Source organism: Stegodyphus dumicola, chromosome 10, assembly GCF_044657685.1.
Source record: "Stegodyphus dumicola isolate Sdum_Otavi_A_Nest chromosome 10, ASM4465768v1".
Taxonomy (NCBI): Eukaryota; Metazoa; Arthropoda; class Arachnida; order Araneae; family Eresidae; genus Stegodyphus; species Stegodyphus dumicola.
The window spans coordinates 41,337,499-41,363,346 of NC_140777.1; the positions used below are offsets into that span (position 1 = coordinate 41,337,499).

At 29.5% G+C, this 25,848-nt stretch overlaps 1 protein-coding gene and 1 long non-coding RNA gene across 8 annotated transcripts in view; one reads left to right on the forward strand and one right to left on the reverse strand.

The window, feature by feature from the left end:
- LOC118191107 (uncharacterized) overlaps positions 1–25,848 on the forward strand; it is a 182,533-nt gene that overhangs the window by 142,200 nt on the left and 14,485 nt on the right. For all 7 annotated transcript variants that reach the window (XM_085824887.1, XM_085824886.1, XM_085824885.1 and 4 more), the window contains 5 exons: positions 6,407–6,534; positions 8,268–8,326; positions 11,304–12,078; positions 16,716–16,780; positions 24,004–24,087. In XM_085824887.1, coding sequence (XP_085681013.1) covers positions 6,407–6,534; positions 8,268–8,326; positions 11,304–12,078; positions 16,716–16,780; positions 24,004–24,087 — 1,111 coding nt within the window. The remainder of the gene's footprint in view (positions 1–6,406; positions 6,535–8,267; positions 8,327–11,303; positions 12,079–16,715; positions 16,781–24,003; positions 24,088–25,848) is intronic.
- LOC146994946 (uncharacterized) lies at positions 451–25,691 on the reverse strand. The gene is made up of 3 exons (XR_015043390.1): positions 25,572–25,691; positions 5,130–5,244; positions 451–682 (listed from the first exon to the last, which is right to left on the reverse strand). It is a non-coding gene; the product is annotated as an uncharacterized LOC146994946 (long non-coding RNA).

Consider the following 25,848-nt stretch of genomic DNA (forward strand, 5'->3'; position numbering starts at 1 on the left):
TCTGAATCTGAAGTTTCATTTGGGGGGGATACTTTATTGTTTTAATATTGATTCAAAAATTATTTTGATATTAAAAAAAAAGATTTCTATGCACACCAAAGTTTGTGCAAGAGTTTAAGCACTATTTTATATCCCCCCCCCAAAAAAATTAGATATCCAGATACTTTGCTAGATATATAATGCCAATCTTCCTTAGTGCAGTTTAAAGTGCCACATAGATATTTTAACATAACTTTATAATTTTAACTTTAAGTTTCGGCTTTTTATATTTTTTTTTTATCAAAAAGAAGTTTTATATATCTCCCTTCTGCCTAAAACTTTATGGTTAGATGCAAAAATATAGTAATTTGTTATCAAAATTGAAAAGTGCTAAGGATAGGTTAAAAAAGTCAATTAGCAAACAATAATTTTTATTTTGTTTGATACACACAGATGATATTTCTGGTTGTAACAAAAGATTTCCACCAAAATACGTTCTTAATGAAGTTAGACGGGGGCGAAGAACATGAAAGCAGTACCTAGCGTGAGTAATAATCACCACCCAAATATATGACTTTCAGCTAACATTTTCGCAGTTTTTCAAATCCTTCGGCACAGAAACTTGGTGGCTGCGAGTCCAAAAACATATCAACCTCATTTTGTTCATCCTGTATAGAAGAAGTTTATGCTATGCATAGCCCAACTGATGGACATGGCACAAAAAAAAAAAAAAAAAAAAAAAAAAAAAAATTTAAAGCCAAAAAAAATTTTTTTTTAAATGTGTAAACATATAAAAGATTTAATTCTCGAACTAATCTACAATATCATTTAAATGCAGAAGCATAACCAAATCAAGTGCAAAACCAATCCATGAAAATAAATTCACTAATTTAGCAAATTAAAATTAATTCAAACAATTTTTTAAAAATGCATAAGTGAATGACTGTTGAGCAGGCAGGAGACAGACTTATCAAGGGGAAATTGCCCCCAAACCTAACTCTCCAATCATTCAATTCGTGTTTCGTTATTTATGCAGGCAAGGGTAAAAGTCAAAACCAAAAGTAAAAAGTGAAGAATGTCCAAAAAGAAATACCAATAAAGTGGTACCCTTAGAAATTAGCATTTAAGAATTAAAGTTCTAAAAGGAAAATACTAATAAAGTCTTTTGAGAAACAAGCAAGTAAAGTCAAGTATTAAATTAAACTTTTTTTTTAAATTAAATTTTTTAAAAAACTAATTTTTTATAAAAAATAATCTAGAAACTAATGTATTTTAGAAACCCTTGTCTACAGAAACCTCTCCGACACGAATATGCATATCAATAAAAAGAAACTAAAAAAGAATTAGACATAATCCATATAAACCAATAAGAAACAAAAAGAACTAATTCACAATTTTTAAAAAACAAATATATATACTTAAAAATATAATTTCATATCTAGAAAATACTTAAATACTACATAAAAAAATTTTAAAAAATACTTAAAGCAAGTAAATAGTAAGTTTTAATTCTAACTTACCTACTAAATGAGCGTTGGGGTCTGCAAAAGTGTTTTTAAAGAGAAGTAACAGTGTTCTTCAAATTAATTATATAGATGGCGCTTATGTAGGTAAAGTTGAGTGCCAAGTTGCTATCTTTGTTATATTAAAATTTTTTTGCAAACATTAATATTAAAATATAAATAAATCTATAAAAAAATTAAAAATTAAAAATCCTAAAGGTATGTAATTAAAGTTTTAATTTTAATGAAAAATTATTTAGGGAGTTAAGCCAATCTAGAGAGGTAAGTTTGAAGTAAAATAGAGTTAAATGGTATTGCGAATTAATAAATGTAAACTGTTTGTAATGTGAAATGTGTGTTCTGTTGAAAAATTGTGTAAATATTGCAAGGCAAAAAATTAAAGTAATTAAGTAAAAATGAAATGTTTTAAAGCAAAATTTAAAATTTCCCAAAATTTTTTGAAACGAAGCCCTTAAAAAACCTCTAAAAAAATCTCGACAATTTCCCAAAAATTCCTTAAAGAAGTTAAATTTAAAGAAAGAAAATATTGAAAGTTTAATGAACTTGATTTTAACTGGTATATCAAAACTTAATATTGGCTCTATATATATATACTAGCTGTTACCCTATCTGGCATGTGCTGCAGTGCTACTTAAAGCAAAGGAAGTGTTTGTGTTTTAATTCTGTTTATTGAAGTGCTTTTAAATACATAATATTCTTTGTTTTTCCATCTGGTGCATATGTGAATAAATCAGAAGGTTTTAATTTGTGTGAGCAGGCCACATACAATGTTCACCCATATGCACAAACATGTATCATAGCATTTTGAGTATATTTGTTCATCTGTTATGGATTTCTTGTAAATGTGGTCGTTAATATGACCTTTTTCCAAAATTCATTGAGATTCATATTGCCATCATCAACAACTGCATCACATAAATGAATGCAGTCTTTGGAATGCAACTTGGTTTGATTTAATCAAATGTAGATGAGTCATTTGGTAACGAATTTTAAATACCTATCAACAATGTAGTGATGGAATAATTGTCAACATTTCAATATATGATTTTCTGCAATTTCATGAATCACATATCTGATGTGAATAGTAATTCATGGCACAGACTTTCTTATTTGTTTGCAGATTTCTCAAATCAATGTTGAAATGATATCTATCTTCTCCTTACCGAAATAGTCGGATATTGTAATCCGTTGTTATGAGCAACGAGTTTCTAAACTCACTAAACATCACCATTTCTGTGATGAAGAATTTATATCATGCAAGCGAAATTCTTTGCCTACCATAACGAATGCCACTCGTTATGGTAGGCAAAGAATTAGTTTTTGGTCATTGTACTGTCTTTTGTGTTGGCCCACAGGTGTTTTTACTGTTGTAGCTACAACTCTGTAGTTATCAGCTGGTATATGCTCAAGGGCTATTTTGAACAATTGAGTTAATTTGTTCTGTTGATCAAATAAAGTTTGTAAATGCAGCAACAATTTTTCATTTAGTAACCATATTCAATTGGCAACGTTGAGTGATTTGTTCATCTGTGTTTCCCATGAAATAAGTTTGAAGAAATTTGTGATCAGTGTTCAGTAGTGGTAGTAGTGATCTAACATGATGATAAATTTGCACTTGCACTCTAAAATGTTGGCATGTAATTCTTGTTGTATATTTTATACCTCTGAATGTCAGGAGATGCAATGATTAATGTGATTTCTTTTTCTTTATTAGCTTGTGTTCGCCTTTCAGAGCATTAAATGACGCCATCTATGTTTTGGGCAATCTGCCAACTTTAAGCTTTGAACTTCAGTTATAGAGTTGTAGTAATGTTGATCACTGCTGTATTGTGATTGCTTACCTTTTCCATTCTCCTAATAAATGCTGTTATCCTTGCGATGAAGGTATAATTCAATTTACTTATATATATATAAAAATTCTCGTGCAGAGTGTTTGTCAAACCAAACGATGCCTTTTAGAAACATGACAATTGAAACATTTCTTGGCAAGCATACTTGTGTATGTTTGCCAAGAAATATTTCAGTTGGTTTGTGTCACCTGATACCAATGTTGATAATGGTTTAGAATTTAGATGGTGAATTTAACTTTGGTAATTTCTTATTTCAACCCATACAGCTTAGTCCTGGTACTCCATTCTTAGATTTGAGGGCTCTGCAATACATGCATACTTTATCCATCATTTCAGTGATCACATAAAATGATAATTAACATCCTAATGGAACGAACCAAGATTTAAAATCAGCATGCAGTGTTCATCTGGATTGAACAGTGTGTATGTAAGTGTTTTCCAGTCTTGCTTTTCCCATTGCTCATCTGTTTCTGTTGACATTGTTTTGAAAGTCATGTGTGTCAAGTTTCACAAGGATCGGAATTAAACTGTAGATTTGTATAAAAGACAAACAAATAAACATTAATTTATAATATATGTAATTAAATTATATGAGATGCCAAAATTATAACCTACTAAAATATTACAAAAACGCAAAAGAAAAAGTTGACAACCAGTAAAAATAAATTTAAAACTTAAGCAAGAATATGGTAGTCTAGACCAAATGGCCAAGATATATTTATACAGTCAAAAGTCGTTAATTCAGACACCCATAATCCGGACCTCAAAGCTACAAACTTTCTGTGCATGCGTCAAACAGACGCATGGCCATTTATGTGTGTGCGTAAGACCTTTACGGCTACGAATATGCATGTGCACGTGCACATAAAACGTTCACGCATGCACGTTTAATGTATAACGCACGGTATAAGCTAAGCTAAAATTATCTAATTCAGTTAATGTTGCAGATTGTGTTGTTCCTTAATCTTCGAATTTGATCCGGCTTATTATTTTTTGCAGACTGTTAGAGAAGTTTTATAAAAGTAAGCTTGAACTTTTGATTATACCAAATAGAATTTCCGATATATATTTGCTAATATGTAAAGGATCTAAAGTGAAAGTATGTTTTGAAATCTGAAATCTCTTTATCAATTTCATGCTGCTCGGTGGGGGGGGAACGCCGCGGCGCGCAATGAATTGGAAGTTGATCTGTCAGCACTATCCTTATCCTCAGGGCAGATGTTTTTATTTTATTTGGCTTATAATTCCTTACTAAATGTAGTATTTCATCTTGATGTACTCCGTCTTTGATATGATTTAAAACAAGTTCCTCGTCGTCATAATTCGCTTCCGATAGTGAAGAAAGTAACAGAGAATATTATTGAAAACGAAAAAATTTCGATTGACAAATCAGTCGGTATTCTCGACACAGCAATTATATTACTTGAACAGCGGAACTTTGTAACTAAACAAGAAATTATGTCTGTTTACAGAATTTAAGAGAAAGTATTATCACATGAAACGAAGCAAGTTAAACAACTTACATTGAAAGAAATGTTTAATAAAGTAAACAAATAAATATTAATCTTTTTCTTTTTGTAAATTTTTATACCCTTTAGATCATAATTGTTCTTTATTTCATATTTTTAATTTTGTAATTTCTGCTTGCCATCTTACCAGATTTAAACTGATGATCTATAATCCGGAAAAATCGATAATCTGGAATGGCCGAAGTCACGACGAGTCCGGATTAATGACTTTTGACTGTATATGTATATATATTTATACACACACTTACACAGTGTGATTCACTTCCACAAGAGAGCTGGGTTACTCAAAGATCAGTCAGGATCTCATTGCAGTAGAGAGTGGGAAATGCCATTGTCTGTTGTCTTGTGCAAGTATGCAGAGAGCTGAAATAAATAAATAAAAGTGGAACACATAAGTGGAGAATATTATTTTGTTCATCAATATGTAACAACTGTGATATTAAGAGGGATCACATGATGTGTTCGAAGTTCTAGCCACCAGCTAATCTGGAATTGCATATGTTTTGAAATATTCTGGGAGTTATTTTGGAGAGCTGTGGCAGCTTCAGAGATGCATGCAACAAAATTGTCTTCACTGTCCTTAGGGTGTATTGCTCACCATACCTTTCATATTACCCGAGGGAAAAGAAAAGCAATCACTCAAGTGCAACAAATGGAAGGACTACCACACCTGATACAAATGTTGCAGGGGTTCTTCATGTTGGAACCACATAATATAGCACAGCAACTCTTGTATTCATTAGTCAATTAACAGTTCAGGCAAAACATCCTTAAACTAAATCTTATAACACCATCCATCTGAATGAACAGGCAGAAGATATGAGCTTATTAAGCTGCCTCTCAAAATTCCATCTGCACTGCCCATATATGTTAGTTATGTGCTTTGAAGCAACTTTTCCTGGTGAAATATACCTTGTCTGTGAATAAGGCAGAAGGCAGTGGAAGGAGATTCACCACACTGTCTTGCACATGCCACTAAGCAAAAGGAATCTTCTACGACTAATCATTAGACTGCATTACCTATACAACTGCTCATGATATGAGAACAATTGGTTCAAGTTCAAGATTCTCCAGGCTATTGTTTGGAAAAGTCTGAAGAAAGTATGAGTACTATAGTAGTACCTGAAACATCTGTGGTTGCCATTCATTTAAATATCTGACATTTCTGTTGTAATTATTGCTAAATTTAAAATGGTCTAGAAACATAAAAAATGTATAATATTTAATGGTTTAAAATATTAGCAGAGCTTTGTTTATTGCTGGACTTGATATAATTCAGAGCAATATGATCATGCAATTTGCATTGCGATTATCAGATGCAAAGAATACAAAGATCAAAATTAGTATTAAAAGAAAAATAAAAATGTTTTTTGTGAAATTTTTAAATTGTATTTATTTATTTACTTATTTATTCCTAGAGAAAAATTTTTGTGACTTACATTTTTGAAACTTGTTTTTAACACCACTTATTAAATTATGAAATATAGATGTAAGTATTTAATGAATTTTTTTATCCTAATTTCAGACTCGGATATGATATTTCAAAAAGGATAGCTTTCCTTTTAGGTCTTTGCCCTTTTCAGACAGACATTCCACAACAAGACTTGAATGAACTGATAATGTATTTTCTCATGTCTCCATGTATTACAAAACGTAAGTAAAAATGAATCTGTTCTTTAGCTTATTAAAATATTTCTTATTGCAAAATATGTCTGTGTAAAAATATTTTAAAATTATGTGACTTGCTTTGTATAAAGAAGCTTAGCAATTTAAAATATCCTTCTAAAAGAATATTTTAAGGTAAGTATCACAACAAAATCAGCTTCATCATCAGTGACTGTTAGGAAGTTTGGCAACATATACAGGATGATAAAATAATGATATTTTTTGCCATTTATTAATGAGTAGAAAGGTTTATCAAATGCAGAGAAGAAAATAGGAGTTAAGATGTATCTAATTTCTAATTACTGCAGAAATAACGTCCATAACTAAACCTAAGTGGTGGAGTGCAACTTGTTTAATCCAAAATGTTTATTTAAGTTGGTCATTGATTAAACAGTAGTGCTTCTTTTTTTGTTTATGGGTTAAAATAAAGCCAGATTGTTTTAGGAATAAGTCAATATTTTTCATTAATTTCATAGCGAATCTGGCCAATATTAATATTGATAATTTAGTTTAGGATTTAAAAATCTTGAAATTTAATTGTTAAGTCCAAATATTAAAAAAAAAAAGTTAAAGGATTCTTGAGAAATCTATAAATTAACGCAATCACGATACTTTTTTATAAATTATGCTAACTGAATTTTATATTACATTCTATTTATTAGTGAATTTATATAATTTACTTGATTATAATTTCAAAATGACCTTCCCACTTTGTATTTAGATTCTTTTCTTCCAATATGTTTATTTTTTAATTGTGTTCATACACTTCAAGATATGTATCTGTGTACATAAAGGGAACATGACAAATATTTTTAACATATAGGGTCTGGCTGCTTAAAGGTTAATGCTTTAAAAAATAGCAATTAAAAACAAGAATTTATGATTTTAGAACAAAGTAATTATTTCTAATTGTTAACAACATAAATTTTATATAGCATATATGCTTTATTTTAGGTATGAAAGATAGTCATCTTAATACCACAGTTTGCTGTTAGACTCTTAATTCCTTGACATATAATGAACTCATACTGGTAAATTAATCCTGTTGCATTAATCATTTTCCTTGTGTAATGCAGCTGAGCATTGTTAAAGAGGGTTTATTTGTTATTTTTTGTATAATTGGTTATGTAAGGTAATTAATACAGCAGTGGAAGTTGAATAGTTAAAATCTGTTGTAACGCTAAGAAGAAATGACATAAAATCTGTCTTCAGTAAAATTATAAGACCAAAAAAAGTATTCTGTTGGGCACAGTTTATTTAGTTAAAGGTATACTCAGAAATGAAGTCACTAAAATAAATAAATAAATAAATAAAAAAGCCATTTCAGTAACCATTCTTATGCTTTAGCTTTGTCAGTACTTGAAATATAGTTTTGAGTTTTCTTTTACTTATTGATGTAATTGTAATTACAAGATGAATATAAAATTGTTTTTTAGACTTATTGAAGAATTTAATTCCGTTATAGATTAATTTATTTTTAGTTAATATTAAACTTGTGTTTTTGCTGTTCAGTAGTAGTTAAAAAATAACTCTATCAAGAAATTTTAGTAATGTGTAAAGTCATTGTTCAGTCATTTTTTAAATGTTCGAAAATTGAAGTAAATGAACTGTTTTAGTAATGGTTATTGTATATGTAAAATTGCTAATTTTCAAAGCTTGGAAAAGAAGTAACTTTGTTACACTTTACTGTTAGTTACTATTTAAAACTTCTCTCTCTTCAGAAGTTCCTATAACTCAGTTGCCACAAACCTTCTTTAGACAAGAATTGCCAAAAGAATTAGTAAGTGCCATTAAATTTTAATTTTTTTTAAACTTGTACAATATTGTAAAATTAATAGATATTTTATGTTAATGTTTTCTTTAACCAAAATATTTAATTTTTGTAATTATTTTAGCTCAATAACCCTGATAATTTTCCTGGCATAGTTTTTTTTTATTCCTATATGTACAGGTTGATTCCAAATTGCTTTTACAAATTAAGAGGGGTGATAGTACTCATCCAGATGAGCAATAATCACTATAGACCATAGGGTCACATTCTAATCTGAGAGGCATAAAAGAAGAATATTAGAATTGCAATCTGAACTTAAAACAGTGTTAGAAGAGCGAACGAACGAGACCAAATGTTGCACAATCAGGTTAGTGACAAACTCACAGAGAGTGCACAAAGCCGAAAACTATGTGTTCGAGTGTTAATTAGAGCTGAGACTTTGATGGCTAACACTCAAATGCACATCTTTGATTGGCAAGGTTTCAACCTCGCAAATGATTGCAACAAGTTAATTATCTAAATTATTAGGGGGGAAAACTACCTTGATATCAAGTATGAAGGTAGCAATTGTTTTTCTCTTAGCCATATTCTATCCTGTCTTCCTGGACTTGCTCTGCTGCGCTAATTCTACTTGAAGCGCCCTTCAATGGAACACAAAGTTCTGACAGCCAGAATGACCTTTTCATGCTAATCTTGGCATGCAGCAGACGTTGGAGTTAGTTGATAATATTCAGCTCTTGATTACATGATTAACTTGTTACAATCATTTGCGAGGTTGAGACTTTGCCAACCAAAGATGTGCATTTGAGTGTTTGCCATCAAAGTCTGAGCTCGAATTAACACTTGAACACCAAGTTTTCGGTTTTATCTGTTTTGTGCGCTCTCTGTGAGTTTGTTACTAAACTGATTGTGCAACATTTGGTCTCATTCATTTACTATCCCAACACTGTTGTAAGTTCAGATTGGAATTCTAATATTCTTCTTTTCCGCGTCTCAGAGTAACCCTATGTTCTATGGTAATTATGGCTCATCTGGTTGAGTAAAATCACCTCTCTTAACTTGTAAAGTAATTTAGAACCACCCTCTATATTACTAATAAAATCTTCAGAAAAATGTTTTCACTTTTTTACTTAATATTGTTATATAAAACTAGTGAACAATAAAATTGTCATTAACCCTGTTAAATATATTGTAAACTCAAATTCAAAAAAAAGCTCTTTTCTGTGATACTCATTTTTAATTGTACTTTGTTAATTTAGAAATTCTGTAAATTTTAATAATGTGTAATTTTTCAGAAAATGTTTTATCATATGTGGTCTTTTTTTAATAATGAATTTTCCCACCCACCCCTCGTATTTTGGTATGTAGCCTGAGAAAGTAGATAAATATATTCTTTCTTCCATTTTAAAATTCCAAACTGTATTCTTTTCACATTTAAATTTGCTGGCATTTCCTAAATTATTCATAGATGTGATCTCAAAAATCTAATTTTTTAGTCTGGCAAGTTAGCATGTGTCTCTATATACAGTTTGTTCAAATTATAGTTTGGGTTAATATTGAAAATTATGAAAATCTTAATAATTACTAATCTTTGAGAAAAATGGGGAAAATGGAAAGTGATAGTGGTAGCAACTGTACAGAACAACCGTAGCACAGATTCACTTCTACACTCTTTAGTGTTGTCTGTAGCATTGTTCATGATCATTTTCCATCAGTGAGATAACATTTTAATCTCATCAAGAGCTACAGGTTTGTTGATGTCAAGGATAAATCAGGTAACTTGCACATATAATGTTAGGAAACCTGTGGAAGTGAATGACTCATAAGAATTCTGTATTGGCAATAAATTTAGAAGTGTATGTTTAAAGAGTAATGAGTGTGTTAAGCACTTTTTAGTGCCATCTTAGGTATAGTTCACAACATCTTCATGCTACAGGTATTATCATTGAGGATGATAGATGGAGTGGAAAGGAAATGAAACTTTCTTCCACAGATCTAGTGTGCACTGTGAGAAAAGTGCATAATGTGCAGCATTTACAGTTTATTCATTGATTATTTTATGAATAAGTAACATTCCATAAAAGTATGCTTATTCACAATAAACATGCTTTAGTATTTATGAAATTTGCATAGACTTTCTTCAGATTGTGTCCTGCTCATTAGATTGATGTTTTGATTGAACTTCATATAAGCATGCCCGCATTTCATTTTAGACAATAATTTTTCATGTGAATTCATTCACTTTATGATTATGCCATTACAAATGGAGCCTAATCCTTGTGGTGGTTCCAGTCTTCAATCTCCTTCAGCAGAAACTCTATACATGACATGTTTTTTTGCATGTGTAGCTATTCCTTAGAACTCTAATAGCTAAGAATAATTTATAAATAGAGGTTCCATTCACAAGTTCATGAGCAGTCTATCGTGGATCATCTACCAGAAAATCAAACACTTTCATTTCCTGCACATTAAAAAAAAAAAAAAAACTTCCCAGGCTTAGACTTGTTGCCCATGTTCTCATGCCCCAGCATGGAAATTTTCCTGCTTCCATACTAAATGATAATATATCACTGCTACAGACCTCTAAATGATTTCGGTAACATTGCTTTACTGTATGGTCCCTCGCAAATACATTCCTTTTTCTTTAAATCGGATCTGTTTTGTGATATGATCCTTCTATGAAATACATATCAAAAATTAAAATGAGATTAAATTTGTTCAAAATTTAGGTATTATTTACATCTATGTTATTCATAAAATTTCAGTGCATTTACAGTGAAACTAATAAATGAATAATATATATAAACTGAACACATTTCAAATAACTTACTCTAATATATTTCATTGAGCATTACTTATCTTAATTGCTGATAGAAATTCTGTTCTAATGGCAATGTTTATTTTATAATAGTTTATTTGCATTTTTCTATTACGAGTAACAATAATTTGTTTTGGGGAAAAAATAAGAAAATTTTATTATTTTTAGAGCTCAATTTTGCAGAATAATGAAGAGGAAGGTGTATCCAAATCTATTATGGTTATGAAGTCACCAAGTCCAAGCAGTAAAGAGGAAACCTCTGCTAACGTTGGATTAAACATGCCAGGACCTAGCAGTGGTCAAAAAGCAAAAAAATCATTGAGACCATCTGCTGTTACCTTACCTCCAATGAAAAAAAAGGTCTTATCTACTACAGGTTCACAACAAAATATTACACAGAGAAGTCTAATCAAATCTCCAACTAGTAATACAGCACCAACAGTTCAACAACAGTTTTCTAAGTCTTTACTCACTATTGCGAATTCTAGCAACACCCAACCTAGTGTTTCACCATCACTTGCTAATAGAAAAATCCTTATAAAATCACCTCCAGTTATTTCTTCACCACAAGAATATTTTATTCAGCAACAAACTCCTGATGGCCAACAAAAAACATTCAAAGTTATAAGATTTGCACAACCACCTCCAGTAACTTCAGTGTTTACTGCAAGATCTCCTCAACCTCCTGTCAGAATACAAGCACCTACAACTCCAGTAAACATGTCCATTGCTGGTGCTACGCTGCCACCTGGTATAATATTACTTAAAAATAAACCATCTTTGATAGCTCAGCCAGTTCCAAATTTATTGCAGAGTGTTCCTTTTGTAATTAACCAACAAACAAACAGAATAACTGGTTCAGTTGCTGTCTCAAATTCAATAAATGTAGTGCCACCAAGCAGTGAAGAATATGTTTTGCCTGATGAAGTGAATGCAAAATCAAGTAAGTAGTAAAAATGCTTTCCCCCCCTTCTTTATGCCACCTTTCCTTTTCAATATTGTACAATACATGTTTTAAGATTTGCATAATGTATAATTTTAGTAAATAAAATTAACTTTGGTAAAATCGACTTATCCATGGGAAAGAATATGTATACAAAATTATGGGTATTTACATATTTAAATTATTAAATTATGGGCAACCACCTTAGTAGGAGTCACCAAATTTCACTGTGAAATAGATGTACTGTGAAGCATCTATTTCACAGTGCTCTTGACATATGTTCTTTACACTTCACACATATAGTTTTTGATTTTCTGTCTTTTCCCCTTGAGCACATGTAACATCTCCTGTATTATATATATATATATTGGTTCATCAAATCATTTTCTGTAGGAAATTAGCCAATTCATAACTGGTATACCAATTGTCTGTGGTAGTGTTTCTTCCAGATTTGTATAACAGAGTCAGGATGCACTTTACTATTTCACTAGAACTGCTGACTTTCTTGTACGGCCCATCTGGTTGCTGACATGCATAAATTTCCATGTTGAATGCATAGAAGGTTCTAGAATCAACCATAGCAAATATCTTTATACCATATCTTGCAAGTTTCTTAGGTATATACTGCCAAAGGAAGCATCGTCCTCAAAAAGGTTCTAGCTTTTCATTCAAAGTCGTATATTCCCCTACATGATATAATTTCTGTCAATTCTTGGCAAAATTTTCAAATAAATCTCATATTGTTTCTAATTTTTATCCTTTCCTGTAAAATACTCTGTTTGATCACAAGCAACGTCTTCTGAAGAATCGCACTCTTCTGTTTCAGACTCATGATCAGTAAATATATCTTCATTATCTGAATCTTCTAATGTCTTCTATAGAATCTTCATCCAACGAAACCCCTTCTGATAATTCTTGAAGTCTTTTCATTTCTTGATCATACGTCAAATGAGGAAAAGACCAAACAGGGCGACTTGCACACGCCACGGCTCACACTGAAAAATTGTAACATAAAAGCGTGTGTGGGGTGTCAGCACGCCCCAAACTATTATTTAAACAACAATAAGTGCTCGGATTTTGCCGTTTCCTCTCGAGACGTATAGAACATGTCCTTGAAGGCAGCTACTGATGCACCTAAGCATTTTGGATTATAGGGAGAGATTGTCAGTGAATTTTTTTAAGACACCCCACTTGTATCTTCCCAGGTAAAATACCTAGATTTAAAATGTGAGATTGCGGAATTTGACAGCTATGGATGAAACTTTGATAACATTTCTGCATTAACACAGAATATTGCCACAAATTCTCTCCATGGAGCAACGAAGAAATGCACTTGGTAGATTGCCTAGGTTTGCATGATAAGTCTCTGCAATTCTCTGATTTTTTTGTAAGCAAAAACAGATCACTGTGCAATTGAGAAAACGAATATCACAAAAAAATTACAGAATGCTTTGGAGACATTTGTGTTTTATTTAGGTTTATTTATTTATTTATTTTTAAAAATTTTTCATTTATTTATTTTTTTATTTATGTGTCACAAAATTCTTGTTTAACAGCTAAAATTTGTATTTGAATTTGCTAAAATATGCTGACTTTTCATATGTTGATAATGTTTATCAACTTAGATAAATATCAACAGTTAGGGAATCTTTTGAAAAAATATCACAAAAATCACCAACCCAATAAGTAGCATTTGATTTTCATCTTTAAGAAATTGGCAAATTACACCAAGGGGTTGTGTTAATATGTAAGTACAAAATTATGATATTGTATAAAAATGTTTTGTATTTATATCAGTTTGATACTAAGAACTCAAAGCATCATTAAAAGAAAATATTGTCTTCCAAATTTTTTATTTGAGTCTTTCATGAAGACTGCTTTCACATAGCCATCAAGTGCATTGCCATAATAAAACCAATTAGGTTAGTTGGTTATTGCAAGATCAGGGTTGTCTTTAGAAAAAAATCTGATGTGTACACCACATGACTTCCTTGTACGGAATATTAAATTATACGCATTTTTTCTTGCATTTTATTTAAACTTATTAGATTGAATTAAACCTACTTCGCCGACAGTGCACAAACCACAATAGAATAAATGCATTCTTTAAAATTCACTTTGTTTACCATAGCGACACTCTGGCACTAGGTTTACTTAACAATATTATATTTCATTCATATTATAACTCAGAATGCACAAAATGTATATCATTTGAAGAATTATCTAATCGTTGCCACATGGTCTATTCAAATACTATAATAAAGCTAGAACTATGTATAAAAGAAATTAAGCAAACAAAACAAAAAAGAAACAGTTTTTCACAGACGATTGAGTATTTCTCATTTAATTAATTCAGTTCTCACTTCGCGAGAAGGCAAAAATACAAAAAAACTTAAAATATCTATATTAAAAATTACGAAGTAAATCTCGAACGCTTATTTCCTCGAAAAAATTCCAGAAAGAATTAAGCATGATTTAATTGGCAATAATAACTGAATGCGTTATCTTTGTTGTTGCGAAGCTAAGTTTCTCTAGATTGGCAACAAATCCACTAGTCTCCTGTTTCAAATGTAAACATCAATGCCCGCCATTAAAAACAGGCTTAGCGGCAATTAAACAACTTTAAAATTGCTGATAATTCTAAAAATATTGCACACAGATTTACTAAAGGCATAAAATCCTTAACCAGAAGATAAAAACAACACAATTCAATCATTTTTAAAGCAAAAAATGTACAATTTACAAACATATAAGAGTAAAGAAACTGAGATCACTGAGCCGGGTAATAGAGTGGATATATTTATAAATATATTTATATACGTTTGGTGCGGCCAATTGCAACCAAAATACGAGGTGCACATCTACATGTTATAGCAGCCCTACATACAAAATTTCAACGTTCTGAGGCTACTCGTTTTTGAGTTATGTGAGATACGTGCGTACGCACGTACGTACATACGTTCGTACAGACGCCACGAAAAATTCTCTTCAGAATTAATTTTAAAGCAGTTTTATAATTTTTTTTTTTTTTTTTGAAGGAAAAGAGTATTTTATTCTGTCCTTACGTACAGATATCATGCAAAAACATCGTTAAATTGCATTCGATAGTGGTCAAAATGGATATTTTCGTTGAAATATGCTGCCTGAAACTTTTCACGATTACAATACTTCCTTTTTACTTCGTACAAGAAAGTAAAAAAAAAACCCTCAATTTTTGTTTTGTTTTCTTAATTATTGTAGTGTTTTAAAGATACGTTATGTAGAATTTTAAATATCTTGTTGTACAAATTCTCTCAAGAATAGTACAGTCAAAAGTCTTTAATCCGGACTCGTCGAGACTTTGGCGATTCCGGATTATAGATCATCAGTTTAAATCTGGTAAGATGGCATGCAGAAATTGTAAAATTAAAAATATGAAACCGTAATTTATAAAATAATGAGCAATTATGATCTAAAGGGTATCAAAATTTACAAAAAAAAAAGGCTTAATATTTATTTGTTTACTTTATTAAACATTTCTTTCAACGCGTGCATGCGTAAAGCATACATTATGCATAGCCGAAATCAGAAAATTGCAACCAGAAAACTATTTGATTTGTATTCGTGATATTTATAACGACGAGGAATTTGATTTAAATCATATCAAATACGAAGTACATCGAGATGAAATACTACATTTAATAAGGAATTATAAGCCGAATAAAATAAAAACATCTGCCCTGAAGATAACGATAGTGTTGACAGATCAACTTCCAGTTCATTGCGCGCCGCCACGTCCCCCCCCCCCCCCGCGCAGAGCAGCATGAAATTGATAAACAGATTTCAGAACGGTTAGATAAACAAAGGATATGCTTTTATCCATTTTGGAGCAATTCCACTTTTTGTTTGGTGGACATCGAAACATACTTTCGTTTTCGTAGATCCTTTGGGAGCTCCAGCATCGGAAATTCTATTTGACATAATTGAAAGTTCAAGCTTACTTTTATAAAATTGCTCTTACAGTCTGCAAAAAAATAATAAGCCGGATCCGATTCGAAGATTAAGGAACAACGCAATCATCAACATTAACTGAAATAGACAATTAGATAATTTTAGCTTATACTGTGCGTTATACATTAAACGCGCAGCGAAAAAGTATTCTGCGCTTGTGCACACGCAAATGCGCAGTCGTAAAGGTCTTACGCACACGCTTAAACGCCTATGCGCATGCGTCAAAGCGGCGCATGCGCAGAAAGTTTTTAGCTTTGAGGTTAGGATTATAGATTATTCCGGATTATGGGTGTCCGAATTAACGACTTTTGACTGTAATACATTTGCCATCTTGTAAGACCCCACGACTTTGCTGATATATTAAGATGACACTAAACAGGATTGAAAATTTCATTAAATCATTTATCAAAAGCTCCTAAGCTTCAAAGTGAGATAGATGTCTCCACACTAATGCAGCAATTTACAAGTTATAAATCATAGTTTAAATTAAGTATATTATAATACAAATTTGAAACATGCTTTAAATAATGTAGAATCAAATGAATTTGTTATTGCATTATGCTGTAATAAATTCATTTCATATTGTATTTTTATTGTGTTGCTGAAGCATAGTTATGATAGCATTCATTTTTTAATAATTTGCATAGGTGCTATTAATTGGAATGAAGAAGATGTGGAGGTGTTGCATCCTTTAGAAGACAATCCCCCTACTGTAAGTTTTCTTACCACGAAATCTTTTGTGTAATAAATATTTTAGTTTACTCAAAATTTATGTATATTATTATTCTTCTTTTTTTTTTTTTTTTTTTTTTTTTTTTTTTTTAACTTTGTTCAGCTGCTTACAATGTTTTGTAGTTGATAAATGTCCTGGACTGACTAATTTCTATTATAAAAGTAAGAAAACAAAACTTCAGTTTGTGGAGATCTTAAAATAATAGATTGAATTTGTTTGTATAAATAGCAGTAATAATGCATAGTAGGAATTCAAAGAATGTTTACTTTTGTTAGTTTAATAAATGTACTAACACTTCATCTGTTCTTGTAATCAAAGGTAATTGGGTTAGTGGTGTTGCCTGTGAGTATTTTATGATTAATTTTCTTGAAAGGTTGTTTTAAACTTCATCTTTAAAATATAGTTCAAAGTTAAAATTCAGTATTTTCCAAAACATAAACATGGTTTGTACAATCCTGAAAAGTATTTAAAAGTCCATAAGTTTTTTTTTTTTTTTTTCCAAACTATTTTTGGTCCTTAAAAGTCTTTAATTTCAGCCAAAACCGGGAAAAAGTACTTAATTTTACTTGTGATATTTCTGTCTTTTTTTTACTGCCATTTTGAGTGTAAATTAACATTTTGGAGAACTATTTCTTGGCGATGGATTGACAAAATATGTATTTGATAAGTTAACATTTAAAATTTTTTAAATTACGCAGTACTAAATTTGGCGATTTTAAGATCAGTCGATATACAAAATTCTTTATTTGGAGATTTGCTAAATTTTGTTTTCTTGCAGACATAACATTGATAATTATCATAAAAGTAATACTATATTAAAATTATATGTAAAAAAATAACATTGAAATAAAATTTTTTATTTTCTCTTGTCGTATTTTAAAGTGACATTACTTTCCATTTTGGTAACTTGGGAGTATTTTGATTCTTAAAAATAAACAAGATAATAAATGCTATAAAACAGAGTTTCTGAAACACTTCTTAAAAACAAAAATGTTGCTGTATTATTTAAAAATTAATGTCATTTGTCTTCTTTTATATTTTCCATCATGAGAGTTTTTTACCATGTAATTCTTTCAGAATATTTAAATGTGTGTCAGTTTTCTCTTGAAATGTCAGTTTATACAGTTCTCTTTTCTTAATTTTTTTTCCCCTTCAAAAAATCTTCTGGTTTTTTTTTTTGCTCTCTTTGCTCTTTGGTAGTTTTTTTTTAATTTTATTTTCTTTTTAGAACTTGTACCTCAGAAGGTCTAAAGGCAGGATTTATAGCTTATTAGTATTTTGACAGCAAGATTTATGGACCTACAATTTCCAGAAAAAAATGTGATGAAATAAAAATTTCTTCGTGGTATTATTAATACATTATAGGAAATTTGTGATGAGTTTCTCATCTTTTGGAGAATTTTTGGAAGAACAGCGGGGGAAAAATAATTGTTTGAATTTTTAGTTTTGATCCCACAAAACTTCCATTTGACATGTTTATCTTTCCTTTATTTTCTCATCTTTCAGCTAAACACAAGCATCAAAGAAAGCAAAGAAACTGAAAACCAATCAGTATTAAAAGATTTGTCATATATGTCTCAGCGCACTATACATACCTTAGTGCCTGCCCTAAATTCTTAAAACTTTTGCCCTAAACTCTGTTGCTTCACTAAATTCTAAAAATTCTGCCACACTGGTTCTGGTGCCGACCTTGACCTTATATCATTTCATATTTATTCTCAATACTAATATTATTAAAGAAATACAATTAGTAGTTTCTTCTGTGCATTCTAAGTACAAGTGATTCTTTAGAATAACAGAAATCTTAAATCAGATCTGAAAATTCTGAAGTGAAGAGGAATTCATTGAAAAAGAAATTGATTTTATAAAGAACATTATCCAAAGGTACATTGTTGAAATATCAAACAAACAAGGAGTTGAAACAAAGACTAGGATAAACATTGACTTGTTTATTGAATTATATAAGCTGAGAACAAAATGTGCTAAAGACAAGGAAAAATGATGTAAATTAGCTAAATATCTGAAAAAATTTTGAATTTAAAAAGACGCATAAACATTTTGTTTGTTGCTGCTATAAAACATAAATGTTTCATAGCTTTTAATGTATAGTTATACTAATATCATTTCAGAATCAACATCATAAATTGTAACTGCTATAAAATGTTCTTAGTGCTTTTTTTAATGGTTATGTTTTAGAAATTTTAAAAATATGTAATTGTAAACATGTAAATCTATTACGACTAATGGTATCTCACAATTTAACTTAATTATTTGTAACTAACAGCTCATCCTTAGACGTTATCTCTACATCTCAAAGTAAGTTATCTCCTTTCCTTAATCCTTATTGTGAATGCAAGATGCAACACAAAAATGTAAAACTAGCATAAAACTTTAATCTTTACAGTTAATGAGACTTAAAATAATGCAAAACCTATCATCTCTAGTGCAACAGCAGCCTATTGAAACTGCCTATTAAATACTATATATTAACTGGGTTATGACTCCAGCAAATCTACATGATACTAATTGTGTTAGACAAAATGTAGCTAATTTTCAACACCTTCAACCATATCAATGTCAGACATTTACATCTATTCTGATCAACACTTTCTAAGCGAGCAGCTGCGGTGGCAATAGCCAAGCTTCTATTATGAATTGTGCTGATTATTATTTTACTTCACATTTAACTTATGCGACTTGACATGAAATTTGCTATATATCTGGACTGAGTGGCTGTGTGAGGAAATGAAGCATAAATGAAAAAATAATTGTAAAGCTGTTCGTAAAACTTGAATAAAAAGCCACAAATATTCTTTAAAATATGTGGGACTATTTATTATATATGGGATGCTAAATTTTGTGATTTAATGCTAATTAGACTTGAAAAAAATTTATGAGATTAATTTCATTCTTGAATTTGTTTTAGAAATAAGATAAATAGTAGATAATGTATAATGATAATATATCTACTTACAGATTAAGTTTATTTTTAAAATGTTATTACAAAAGTGAAGATCGGGTATAGGTAATTGCTTTAGTTTATTCAGTTCCCTTTGCTGACAAGTACTTTATTTTTATTTATTTATTTATTTATTTATTTTTTCCAGTAATGGTGCTTAAAAGTACTTAATTTCAACTTGCAGAAGTGTGTATTAACCCTGAAAAATGGTTCTGTACCTTTAAAAGCATATGTCTAATCTTTTAATGATGACGCAGTTTGTTATTTCCCTATTAAATCTAATAATTCCATACGTTATTTAAATTAAGGCATTTGTTAGATATAATTCTGAAATTATAATTTTTTAAGAATAAAATGGGAAATTCAGAGGCTAGATGTACTAAATTTTATAAGATTTAATTGTTTATTTGAAAGAATGAAACAAAGTTATTTTTTAAATAATTTAAAATACTGTTTCTCCTCTGAAAATAATAATAAATATTTTTAATAAATGAAATTTGTCTGTATCAGATGGTGTACAACCTAGATTGTTGCCATTAAATTTTGACTTCACATGTTGAAAGGTATTTGCTATAGTTTGGTTTCAAAAATTACAACAAGTATTATGTTATGTTCTGCAGTGACGTACAAGAAATGTGTTTAGTATATCTCTAAAATAATAATGTTATTATCAAGTCAAATATTGAAGTCTTGTATTTGTACATAATTATATCTGTTTCATATGAAAGTTGAGTTTAAAGTATAAATGTACATAATTCTTTTTTGAAAAAAGATCAACAAACAAATCAAATTATACAAATAAATCAAATTAAGTTGAAAAAAATCAACTTAGTAAACCTTTTTTTTTTTTTTTTTTTTTTTTTTTTTTTTTTTGTCCTTACGCAAAAATTAACTCTAACAAAATATTTCGTTTATAACATATTTTGATTAAAGAAGTAAATTTATTTTTCTATTGAAATTTCTCAACAGCATCTGTATGTGCATCAACACCATCTTTCTATTGTGAATAAAAATTATGCAATTTTTTTTATTTTAGATAAATCATTACTGCTAGATGAATATTCTGCTATCTTTTAGAATTAATTTTTAGTTTATTTAGTTAAGACAAATAAAGAATTCAGTTATTTACAACTTTTCAAATGTTAAATTCCCACTTAAATTTGTCTTAGTTTGTTTACATTCCATCTAACAAGCATGGTCACATTAGTGATGAATAGGAAGACGTCTTAAAAGAATCCTGTGTAAACACTTTTTTGGTATTAAAAATAAAAACGAGAGTATTAAAAAAAAAAAACAGAAAAATTTTCTTTTAATGAATAGAAAATTCAGCTCTAGCATATTTTATTGTGCTATTAATCTAATTGCATATCTTCAGAACATGTTAGCAATATATTAAATCTAGGAAACTCCTTATTATTGGGAGTTTATTAAACTGTGTATTTATTTATTTGCTTGTTTAAGAGCATAGTAAGAGTGGTTAAAGTAATTTTTGGCTGGAAAAACAATTTTGTTACCCACACACGCACAAACACACACACACACATATATATATGTATATTAGATTAATATAAAATTATTTGCTTCCTTAAAAAATGTCCCTATTTTATTCCTTGTATTGATATTATTTTCTTTGTATGTAATTATTTTAAAATATAATAGTTTTGTGTTCAATAAATCATAATTTAATTATTCTTAAGGTGTGTGTGCTTTAGATGTGTGTCTGTCTGTCTTTATTTATTTATTTACTTACTTATTACATGATGTAGAACTTATAATAGCAATCTAATTCATTCTGTATTTATTTATTTGATAGATAACTTTTACTAAAACTATATCACATAACCCAGAGGTTTTCAAACTTTTAGCATTGGGATCTTCATACGTATATTTGCAATTTATCACACCTTGCTTGTAAATGCTATTAGAAAATGAGAAAGAGAGGTTAAAAAAAAAAAAAAGAAATTGTTTCAGTAGTGGAATAATAGGAAACAAATGTGCACAATTATTAAAAATTCGTTTAATATTTATTTGTAAAGGAACTAGCCGCTTGCATGGCTAGCTGCCTTTTATTATAGAAAAGAAAAAAATATGACTTGTATGAAATTGGTTAATTTAATTTCTCGTGTTCCGCTAGTTATTAAAATAATTTAAATAAATCTGTGTTTATTGCTTTTAAACCTTTTATTACGTTAACTGGTAACAGAATAAATTTTGAGAGACCAATTAAATATGTTACACTATGGAAGAAAATATAATTATACTGAGCAATTACAATATATATTTTTTAAATCAGTGAGTGCTTTTGTTAAATTTGAAGGAAACATATCTTACATTTTACCAAGTAGTAATACATATCTTGTATATCACTGAGTTTTTTAATTGAATTTGAAACGTCTGCTGTGCCAAGTGGCAATACAAAACTGTTATATTGAATATTTGATTAAAAAGTCAAAATTTCTTAAAATTAGCACAAAATCTGAAATAAATAAATAAATAAATAAATAATAAAAACTTGTAAGTTCAAAGGTGCACTGTTCGGGTCGAAAATTATGTGTATTCAAAATTTCGTGGCTGTTATGTGCCATTGTTTTTCTACAACATCATTAAATTCAAAAGACAAATATGTAGTGTGTTATTAAGTTTCGACACACTTCTTTCATATCACTGAGTTTTCTAATTAAATGTGAAATCTTATGCTTTGCAAAGTGCAATGCAGAATTTACTTATAAGCTACACAAGTTATAACTTAGGGCCCTATATCTGAAATAGCTTAAGACCTTATCAAATCTTAATCCGACTCTGGCAGAGTGGCAGCCCAAAGCTTTTAAATCACTGAGCTCTTAATCAAATGTTCATTAAATTATCACAAAATATGAAATACAAAGAAAAGAAAAAAAGTTCAAAATTTTGGCTTTGACATGTATACTGCGCAAAAAAAAGGGGGGACAGTTCTATATCTCCCATTCTACTGAGTAACAAAATTAAAAATGCATTTTTCACATCTCAAAAGCATAGCTTAAGATATATATTAGATTTATATACAGCATTGTTTTAACATAGGTATTTTGACACAAAATTAGACTTTTTCTGAAATGACATGCCAATTTTTTTCCATATTTCAATTCTACGACTCAAATTATACCTAAATATTTTGTAAAATTTTATGCAAAATTTACTGAGAAATTCAAAAATTTACATTGGCACTTCCCCTCACCCCAGTTTGCGCAAAGAATAAGTTTCTTGGCAAAATTCATAATTTAAAGCAACCTATTTTCCTTTCCTTTTTTTCGAGTAGCTGAAAGAAAGTCATTGTTCATACTTTCAAATAATTTTAGCAAAGTGGGCAAACCACATTTGGCGTTATTATCTCTTATAGAAAATATACCAAATTTCAAAACGCCAATATGTAAATTCACATATATCTTAGGAAATTTTGAATAAAAAACTCTAATTTTTTGCAGGTGCGCCTAGAAATGCATCTACTTTAAGATGGCCTTAAAAATTTTATGGGTTATAATAAAAGATTTTTTTCCAAAAAATTTATGAAAAATATTTAAAAATACAAATTTATGAAACAAATCGTAAAAAATGTGTGAATTATATTTGGATTAAGCCTAAATTTTGAATTCTGGAAGAAGGAATCAAGTAAGTTTAATAAAAAAAAGATATTAATAATCATATATCAAATTCAATTAATATTGAGGAGCTAATGTTTTAAAAACTAGTCATGCAATTTGTACAAAACTTGGCAGTTTGGCATAATTTGAGTCGTAGAATCGAAATATGGAAAAAATTGGCATGTCATTTCAGAAAAACTCTGATTTTTGTGTCAAATTACTTATATTGGAACAGTGCTATCTATAAATCTAATACACGCTTTCGAGACATGAAGAACACAAATTGAATTTCAGCAATCGGCCCAGTGAAACAAGAGATACAGAACTGTCCCCCCCCTTTTTTTCCCGCAGTGTACATGCATGTGTATTCAAAATTTGGTGGTTCTGTATGTTGCTGTTTTCCTGCAGTGCAAGAATATGCGAATATACATGCAGTTTCTTAATTTTTTAATAGTAGGTATTAGTAATTATATATGTTAACTATTGAAAAAATTCAAAATTTTTTGTTTGGGAATCAGTGTAATCCAACTTTTAGATGTTTTATTTCATTGAATTAGTATTGTGGATTTTTAATTGCAGTATGTGTTTAAATGCTGTGACTTTTAAGATACAATTCTGGTTTTTAGGATGAAGAACTTTATGCAAGCATACAGGAAATAATTCATAGCTCAAACTTTGAAGATATCACTCTTCGCAATGTTATTGATCGAGTAAGTAATACTCTTGATATGGTTGCAATAAATATGCAGCTGTGTAGTATAACCTAGCAATTAAATGTGTATATGTTACATTATGTAATTCTGAACATGTTTTTGTATACAGTAGAAATGAGGTAGCACTGCTGTCACAGTAAATTTGAATTAACTATAGCATTTTAATGATACCTTTTGTAACTATAATACACTCACTTCCAAAAGTTAAGCATGTAGAGGAAAATACTAATTTCTGGAAGCCAATCAGAATTGAAGAGGATGCAATTCACTGCGAAGGTAGATGAAAGTATGCAAATTGCAAATATGTTAGGTAACAGCCAATCGCGCTTATTAATCATGATTTTGTTCTTCAAAATCTTTACGAAGTTTGTAGGTGATATTTTTTTATTCAACTTACCAAAGCATAAACATTTGCTGATGGACTTTTTGCATATATAGGGCCATAAAAAACACTAGGTTTTTTTTTTTTTTTTTTTTTTTTTTTTTTTTTTTTTTTTTTACAGAATCTTTTTATACTCAATGCTGAAACTGTTCTCATAAATGTTTTTCTATAGTTTGAGAAAATCTGCAATAGGTATCACATATCTGCGATCCAACATATCTGTATCACATATCTGTGATTTAAAAAAATAAAGCATATAGCCTTCTTTTCTGAATACAATAACTACTCAAATATTTAAAATTTCTCTTAGGAGTTCTCAAAATGTAACTTAACTATTTCAAAAACATATACTTCTCTGTTTTCACCAAATTTTTCAGATCACTTTCATTCAATTTTAAAAAATTATTTTAATAATTATAAAACACAATTTTTAATTACTAAATACAATATTAGATTTCTCTCTGGAATATGTCAAACACACACAAAAAAAAAGACGCCAACAGTCAGTTTAACACAAGAGGTTATCTGTGCATGAAAACTATTCAGCATTCAAAGCCACTTAACAATCTTGTATCATTATTAAACCCTTCTAGTTCAGAGAATTTTATCACATCCACAGAATAAAATTAGGTAGCTGTGAAAAGGCTTTTCTGAAACGTCAGCTAAAATACAGTTAAAAAATTAGAGAGGGGGGGGGAAAAAAAGGTCTCACAAAGCATTTACATCATTATTCATAAAAATAAAGACAAGTTAAAATAATTAAATTTTATAAAATGTTATGTGCAACTTTCTCTATTACAACAATTACTAATGGCTACCTTTAAAAATTGCACTTAAATTCTTAACACGCACTTTTTTAACAATATCTGGAAGAAAAAAAACACTAGATAAGGATAAATGACTACAAATATTACACCTTGAAATATAAAAGTGAAATAACTAGCAAATCTAAAATTAAATCAATAATTTTCCAATTCAATTTAAGTGAATGAGTTACAGTCTGTATGCAGTAATTCCGTTCATACAAAATTAAACTTGAATAATGTATTTTTATACCTCAAGCAACTGAATTTGCTATAATAATAAGCAATTTTCTTACACATATCAAATGCAGAAAATGCAAGAACTAATATGATGCTCAGCCATATCATCGGTGCAGCTATCCATCGCATAAGAATAATCCAAATCAAAGATATCACCATACTTATCAGAAGGCCACTAAAAATAAAAAAACATTTTTTTAAAAAAATACATATAAGAAAACATTCAATATTTACTAAATTCTGCATTTTATGATAGCTCATTATAGTTATGAATGAGCTAATCCCAGTTATAAACAAATCCTATACATAAAGTCTGTTTCTCTTTCCACTGCT